This window comes from Myotis davidii, unplaced genomic scaffold (genome assembly GCF_000327345.1).
Source record: "Myotis davidii unplaced genomic scaffold, ASM32734v1 scaffold2715, whole genome shotgun sequence".
Lineage (NCBI taxonomy): Eukaryota > Metazoa > Chordata > Mammalia > Chiroptera > Vespertilionidae > Myotis > Myotis davidii.
Window position 1 is genome coordinate 33,662 of NW_006286788.1, and position 8,599 is coordinate 42,260.

The following is an 8,599-nucleotide window of genomic DNA, read 5'->3' on the forward strand; positions in this document are numbered from 1 at the left end:
AATGTGAATCTGTCTGTTCAAATCCAGGCCTAGCATTGTAGAAAATTCAGAAAACTGCCTAATATTTCTTAAAAGTAACTTATAATGTCTGTGTTCTAGAAACTGGTGGAGATTACTTGTCTTAGTGCCTGTCAGTTTGTCCCATGCAAATATCCCAAACCCATCTGTTTGAGTATTTTGGGAGCAGTAGATTCTTCCCCCCAGATGTGGAAGCAATCTGGCCCTGTAAACCAAGCCCAATGGGAGTTAAGAAACCTGAGTCCTTGACCCAGCTATTAACCAGCTGTGGGGTCCCTGAGAAAATCTCTTACTGTCCTGGAATCTTTGTTTCTTCTTCTGTAAGTTGGGGAGAACAGACGTCAATGACATGGAATACAGCGGCAGTGAGGCTGGCTGTAGTTTTGGGAGGAACCTGAAGGCCCAGAAGATGTGCATCATGACCATTGGTTCGATTCTTCAGCTTCCCAAGGCTGCTTTACCAGTGAATAGTTGAGTAGTCATTTCTAATGCCAGGATGACAGGGTAATAATGCTGATGGGTTGTTTTTGGAATGGTTAGATCATTGAGCATTTTGTCTTTAAAATAGTGAATGACTTTTTGGTTTAGGATTTCTTGTTACTCATTAAGAGAAACATTTGGGATATGGATTGCTAGTTTCCTAGGACTACTGTGACAAATTACCATGAACTGGATAGCTTAAGACAACAAAGATGTAGTTTTTTACAGTCTGGAGGCCAGGAGTCTGAAATCAAGGTGTTGGCGGGACCATGTTCCCTCCAGAGATTCTGGGGAGAAACATTCCTTGCTGATTCCAGCCTGTGGTGGCTCCTGGTGGCTCCAATCTTTGCCTGTCTTCTTCCATGTCTCTCCTTCTCTGTGTCTCAAATGCCCTCTCTCTTCTCTTACAAAGACACCAGACATTGGATTTAGGGTCCACCTTACATTCAGGATGATCTCATATCAAGATCCTTAAGTTAATTGCATCTGCAAAGCCCCTATTTCAATAAAGTCACATTCCCAGGAACTTTGGATTAGGACTTGGACATAAAGTTTTAGAGGACACTATCCAACCTATTACAAGGTACTTTTGGGAAAATGTTTGAGCTTAAAGCATTGGTTTTTATTTTACTTTTAGAACATGGCTCTTTCCATCAGGGATAAAAGCATGCTACTACCATATACAAAGCCACCTGAGCATGTGGCCCTGGTAATTATATGATTTGGGAGGTACACCTGCAGTCAGTCACCTTTAAGCAGAGAGATGCCCAAGTGCCCTGGCACCATAAAGTCTACTGCCATATGACATCCTGTCGGGGCTGACTGGCAGACCCTGAATGATGGATGAATGGTCACGCTGACACACATTTCCGTGAAAGAGAGGCTAAGGGGCTACTTGGCTATAGCCACCAAGTAGCCCTGTTCACCTGCCTCCTTATAAGGCTTTTGTTGTAACAACAGCTTGAACTAAAATTAACTATTAGATACTATCAGCAGGGTAAGCATCCTTGAGAAAACACCTGCATCTGTAGTGTCTTTCAAACAAGGACATTTTGAAGGCTAAACATAAAGATCCCAGTAAAACACTGGGGGCTCAGACTTGTCTGGAAAATTCAAGGCAGGGGCTGGCACCTTTGCCAAGGTCCCCCAGAGGCCTCCGACCTTTCAGACTTTCCGACCACGTCCTGTGCTTCCCCACAACATCCAATACAGGCCCAGAAGAGTCTAAAATGGAATGTGTAAGGGGTACAGTGTAAACAGTACATGCTAAGTCATCGTTCACAATAGTTCCTTTGAACCGTTTCAGGGAAATGTAATTCTCACTCTCTAATTTCTACTGGCTGTTAATAACTGATAAGCACCACCACTTTCCGGTCAAAAGCAAGGGAAGAAAGGGAGAGAAGTAACAACCAGGACTGAGTTTTCATTGTGGCTCTGTAAGCCACCTAAGCGAACCGTGGAATGAGCTTCCAAATCTGTTTGCTCCCTGCTCTTCTCAGTGCGCACCGCAGCTTCCATTACTGATAACAGAGTTTCCGCACCTTATCTGTGGGCAGTGAACAGAGAACAGGATGCCACTGTTTTCTTTCTCTCCATGCCTAGAATTTTCATTAGAGAAAAATAAAATACTACCTCGGTGTGCCCTTGATGGTTGTTTCATGCCCACAGAGAGGGGCGGTTCTGAGGAGGAATTGATCTGGGCCTGTGAGTGTGGGCACCAGAATTGAATTTCCCTGACCATAAAGAAACAGTCCCGTGTGAGTGCATCGAACATGCAGAAGAGGGGGAGACTGAGGTCATGACCTTCACTTTCCCTTTTCCATTCCTCCTGAGCCTTTGTAGGTTGTACTTAGTGCTTAAGGTATACTAGGCACTGTCGTAAATGCTTTATATCTATTAATTAAATCCTTGCCATAACCCTACGAGGTCAGTCGATTCTTGTTATTGGGAGTAGTTATGTTCTATTAGTCACCACAAATGCTGAATTAAAGAATATCGAACCATTGCTCCAAAGGGCAAATCCAGGGTTAGCTTCCTGCCAGCCAGTTCGTCAACTGATCAATACACTCCTTGTTTCGTGTGTGTTTCTGCTTTAAGACACTTAATTTAATAGCTGTTGCTGATTAACATTGCACTGGCTGCCAACAGTACTGTAACTCAGGCCTGAATGAAACTTATCTAACACACTTATTTTACCACTATGCTTGGGCCTATTCTAAACGGCAAAATCACCAACAAAAAGCCCAGAAATGGGGGTAAAAGTGACACTAGATAGTCCACCCAAAGGACACTCATTTGCAGTATAAAAGCTGGAACAAGGAAGCAGAGCCGAGCCTCGGTGGACTTCGGCAGGGAACTTGGGCCCCCAGCACATGAAAACACCGGGCCTGTTATTTTGGGGGTTCCAGAGAGAATTTAGCGAGTGGGCAAATTTGCAAATACAGAATCTGGGAATAATGAGGGCACCAGTCATTATGTCTCGATCTCCTCTTGACAGATGGAGAAACTGAGGCACAAGAGCTTCAGTAGCTTCTCGGAGGCACAGATGGCAGAGCTGGGATTCGATCCTATTATATCCCAGAGCCTCCTAGTGTGTGTAACTAGCTGCTCATGTGAGAAATTGTGTCAAAAGTATGACACAAGTTGTGCCACTGGGGTTGAGAAACACCGGCCCCACTTTTCTGTAGTCAGGCTGGTGAGGCCAGGCGCCAGTGGGAGGGAAGGGTGGTGGGTTTAAGATGTTTAAAAGAGAATCCCCACCCCCTAGAAAGAGTCATCTTCTACCTGTGGTGAGTTTTTCATTTCACAGTGTGGACTCACATGACCTCAGAGCAGATCAAATTGTCTTCTGCCCTTGGAAGGGCTTTGAGAAAATGTTAGCTTGTGTTAGTGTCAGTGAGATCGCTCAGGCCGGGGCCCAGGTGGCTGAGTCCCCCCCCACCCCATGATGCGGCTGGGTTTCCTGAGCTGCCTCAGGTCAGCTTTGCCCCCTGCAGAAGCTGCTGGTCACAAAGCCTGCAGCCCAGGGCCAGCGGTGAGTCACAGGAAGCAACAGCAGAGGCGCAGGGGATCCTGCTGCAGGAAGGAGCTCGTGGCTCCCTGAAGGGCCCGTTCCAAGGCTTGCACTTGTACCTTCTTGAAGGACAGAGGAGAAAGAGGGGAGGGTCATGGGTACTGTTCCCAGAATGGGGCCTCAGGTCCAGTGAGTTCAAGATCAGTGCTTTCTTTACCAAGATCTCAGCCACTCCAAATCCATAAAAGGATGACTTTTAAAGGTTTCTTCCCAGGCCCCCTACAGTATCCCTTCCCTCTTTCATGACTTGCATTAGGCAGTCTTAGCAACGGTGGAAGTTCCCGAGGAGAAAACATTTCTTTTTCTTACACGTCATGTGATCTAGGTTTACTGGAACTTTTTATTCTCTAGGTATTTTAAGGTGATCTTATCAATGCACTTGGTTTAAAAAGTAAATTCTGCGTAAAAGTTGGGTAAAACTGTTTATTCTGTCAGCGGCTGATGTCCTTTTTGGTCTGATTAATAAATATTTGTTCTGGGCCAGTTACATACTGTGCACCCTCTTCCTTTGTGCTTTTTCAGGAAATAATTGGTGAGACAGTATGTGTCTAATGAGCCCCTATACTGCCTGACATGTGGTAAAAGTTTACTGAATCGCTTCTCACTTATTTTTTTCATTAACTTTTAAAAATTTGTGTTGGTACATTTAATATCAGAGACTAAAGACATACAAGAACATGTACAGTATAAAAAACAACTATCAAGTGAATACTCCAGGGCAAGAGATAGCTATTGCCAGCCCCACATTCCCTATCCCTGATCATATCTAGAACATTGTGATAGTCATTTTCTTGCTTTTCTTTTTGTTTTTTTTAAATTAAATCTTTATTGTTGAAAGTATTACATATGTCCCCTTTTTTCTCCATTGATCCCCTTGTAGTCCCCCCTGCCCCAGACCTTCACCACCCTATTGTCTGCTATTGCCAGCCCCACATTCCCTATCCCTGATCATATCTAGAACATTGTGATAGTCATTTTCTTGCTTTTCTTTATAGCTTTACCACCTATTTATGCACCTTAACTATGTACTTTAGTTCTGCCTGCTTTTTTAAAAAATATATTTTATTGATTTTTTACAGAGAGGAAGGGAGAGGGATAGAGAGTCAGAAACATCATTGAGAGAGAAACATTGATCAGCTGCCTCCTGCACACCCCCTAACTGGGGATGTGCCTGCATTCTTGCTTTTCTTTATAGCTTTACCACCTATTTATGCACCTTAACTATGTACTTTAGTTCTGCCTGCTTTTTTAAAAAATATATTTTATTGATTTTTTACAGAGAGGAAGGGAGAGGGATAGAGAGTCAGAAACATCATTGAGAGAGAAACATTGATCAGCTGCCTCCTGCACACCCCCTAACTGGGGATGTGCCTGCAACCAAGGTACATGCCCTTGACCGGAATCGAACCTGGGACCCTTGAGTCCGCAGGCCGACGCTCTATCCACTGAGCCAAACCGGTTAGGGCAAAAACATTTTATTGATTTTTTGCAGAGAGAAAGGGAGAGGGATAGATCTGCCTACTTTACATAAATGGGATCAAACTGTGTGTGTTCTTGGTGAGATCTATTCAAGTTGCCATGTGTAGTTTAGTTTGTGGTTCTCATGGCTTTGTAGGACCTTTCATTTTATTCGCTCCTTCTACTGTTGATGGACTTTTGGGTGGTTTCCAGTTCAGGGCTATTCCGCATAGTTGAGATTTTAAAGTCAGCACATAAGGTGAAATTGTTCATCCTTCAGCCATCCTGGCCACCTCCTGGGTCCTCAAGCATACGCCTGTCTCAGGACTTTGCACTTCTTGTCCTCCCTGCCTGGAATGTTCTTCCTCCTTTTACCTGTATGGGTAACTCCCTCATTTTATCCACTCAGGTCTCTGTTCAAAGTCATTGCATCAGAAAGTTCTTCCAGGGCCATCCTCTTTAAAACAGTACCCGCCCCCCTCGGTCGGTCCCTTGTTCCCGTGTATCCCTTCAGAACCCTGCTTACCACTTGACATCAAATAGGTGCTCCTTGCCCCTTCCTCCCGAAGAGTAAGAGCCAGCCCCGCCTTCATAAAAGTAACCAGGCCACATGTGAAGAGTTTGTCTGTGAGTCTGGAGACAGAGGTTCTGGCCTCATTTCTACCATTCACAGCCCCGTGACCTGGGGAAACACCAGTTCATTCATTTAGCAAATATTTATCCAGCATCCACTAAGTATCAGGTCCTGTTCTGAGCCCTGGGGATACATCACTGAGCAAAATAGATACAGATCCTGCCCTCACCGGGCTTTTATTGTGGTGATGGGCATGAACAAACAGTGAACATAGTAAGTAAATCAGAAGGTACATAAGTGTGTAGGAAGGAGGAAGACAGAGCAGATGCGAGGAGCATGCTTGTGATTATAAATGGGTTGCTTCGGGTAGGTGTCACCGAGGAGGAGGAGGTGTGTAAACAAAGATTTGAAGGCGGGGAGGGAGTGAGGTATGTGGATATCTGCGGGAAATCATTACAGGTGGATGAATCAGCCATGCAAGGGCCTGAGATGGGTGTGACTGGTGAGTGCAGGGAACTGCTGAGAGGCCTTAGAGACCACAGAGGAGCTTATACTCTGAAGTCAGGTGGGAGCCCCCTGAGGGGGGTGGGGAAAAGGGTAAAAAAATATTAAAAGGATCATTTTAACTGTGGTGGTTTTGAGAATAGAATTGGTGGAGACAATGGTAGAAGGAGGTAGATCAGTGAGAAAAAAAAAGATTCAGGAATTCTTATGCAAGACACTGACACTCTGACTCAGGCGGTAAGGATAGGGGTAGACATTTTAACATGTATTGTCAATAGGATTTTCGGATAGATTAGGTGTCGGGGATGAGAGAGCCAAGGATGACTTGAAGGGTTTGGCCTGAGCAATCTGAAGGATGCAGGTTCCATCCTCTGAGAGGGGAGACTGCTGTTGGGAGGTTTGGTGGGAAGAGCAGGTAATTGGCTCTTGAACTCTCCGTTAGACATTTGCGTGGACATGGGAAGAAGGCAGGTAGATATAAGACTCAGATTTGATAGAACCATCCGAGCTGGGGATACAAGGTCATATTTAGGAGTCTTGCTCATGAAGATGGTATTTAAAGCCACAATGACATGACTGGGAGTGAATGTGAGCAGAGAAGGGAACTAGGACCGAATCTAATCTTTCTGAGCCCCAGCGGAAGAAACAAAACATAATGCTTCCTTCCCCTGCCTACATCACTGGGGTCTTGTCAGGACCATCTTCCAGCCTTTAAAGCACTTAAAGTGATGCATGAAACACTATTACACAGGGCTCTGTTTCAGCCACGGAGTGGAAGGCGTGAGGGGTAGGCGCCCATCAAGGAGCAGGGCCAGAAAAGAGGGGCCCGTGTCTTCCTGCGCTGGAGGTAGGTCACACCTCGGGTGCTGAGGGAAGTCATGAGCAGGGGGTTAAATGCTGAGAAAGCTCCAAGGACCTATGGAACAATGTTTAAACTTGGGGTTAAATACTGTTTAAATATTCAATTAACTAGGTAACTGAAAGGGGCCGAGCTGTCTTGGAAGGTAGAGAGAGAAGGAGAGAGATAAGAATCTTAGACTCACCTGCTCTTCCACCAGGAGGTTTCCATGGAGGGAACAAGGGAAAGGTCTGGAAGCCAGGCACCCAGTAGGCCGGCCAGTTTCTACTGGGGAATCAGACCAAGGGGCCATAAGTAGTGATGGGGTAGCACCCAACAGCCTTTTGAGGTTGTTTTTGTGTGTGTGTGTGAGTTGGTTGCTGTTAACTAGAAATTTTATCTCTTCAGTGTTTCAGAGCTTCAGTGTTAAACCAGTGACCACTGACACAGGGTCGTCTGGGGGACAGCATTCAAGTCACTGGGACCACTCATGTCAGCAGCCAGCCTTTTGTGCAGGGCATTTTGTGGGTTTTTCTCAAGTCTTTCCCTCACTGCCGTTGGTGGTGAGGACTCATGGGAAACCCTTGTAAGCCACTTTCATGCCTTGTAGTATGTTGCTCCGAAGCCCCCAGGCTGCGAGTTCAGTGTTTCCTTCAACTCTAGACGGTTTTGAAAGACAAGACTCCCCAGCGATTTGGTCGTGTGCCCCAGGTGGGCTTGAGGGTGGAATCTGAGACTTATCTCATCCTACCCTTTTGGGAGTAAAAGCAGCTTCTGCTTCTACTGTAATGTCAGAGCCACCTCTCAAATGCCTGAGGTTAATAAAATATTCAGCAGCAGCAGATGGTGGCCAGGGGCAAAACAGCCGCTCTTGCTTTCCTCAGTACCTTTTAGTCATCAATATGGGGTGTTGGGGTCCAGCAGGTCCAGGGGTTCCCAAAGGTGTGGACGGAGTCGGAGAAGAAGGAATGACATGGAGACAGCGTTCAGTTGACCAGCAGCCTAGCCAGTATCTCCAGCCAGGTTCTGTCCAAGTTCTCTTGCCATGTTCTCTCACTAGGTTCTCCAATACGCCAGGTCCCTTGAAACATATGCTGTGCAGATGTTTCTTCCCTGCAGCGACTGTGTCAAGCAGCAAGGATGGACCGGCTTCCGGCAATGGGAGATTAGGAGGGAGAAAGGAAGGGGAGCTCCTGATTCAGTGGCCCCTTCCTCCCTCCTGCTGTCCTCCCTGGACTTCTGGGCCCAGACCTCAGGACCTTTGCATGGAATCTCTTTACATAGGCCCCAGAGTCCTCGAGGAGACAGTCTCCAGAGGTTCCCAACCTGCCTCTCCAGTGGTGGGTTTTAGGCTTTGCTTTGTTCTGCTATCCCCACCAGAGGGTATAACGTTTTAAAGGAAAGAAGACTGCTGCCTGGCCTGGGTGGTGTGCAGGATATAAGGAGCAGGGACATGCATGCCAGCACTCAGAACCCGGGATCCAGTGAGCCAGGCCAGGTCTGCCAGATCCTGTGGTATGAGCACACATCCTCATTCACTTCCGTCTTGACCAGGATTTTGATAGAATTATTAATTTAATGATTTATTAGGCGGTAGAAACTACCTTTTCTGTGCCCCAAAGAAACCTGACTTGTAACTCTGAGGAGTGAGAAC

The 8,599-nt window shown here is 46.1% G+C and overlaps 1 protein-coding gene across 1 annotated transcript in view; it reads left to right on the top strand.

Moving 5' to 3' along the window:
* The first annotated feature begins 4,117 nt into the window (after window positions 1-4,117).
* The window catches only part of MREG (melanoregulin), a 42,571-nt gene continuing 38,089 nt past the window's right edge, over window positions 4,118-8,599 (top strand). Inside the window, exon 1 of the mRNA XM_006758669.2 lies at window positions 4,118-4,149. Within this exon, the coding sequence (XP_006758732.1) occupies window positions 4,145-4,149 (5 nt within the window). The 5' untranslated portion in view covers window positions 4,118-4,144. The remainder of the gene's footprint in view (window positions 4,150-8,599) is intronic.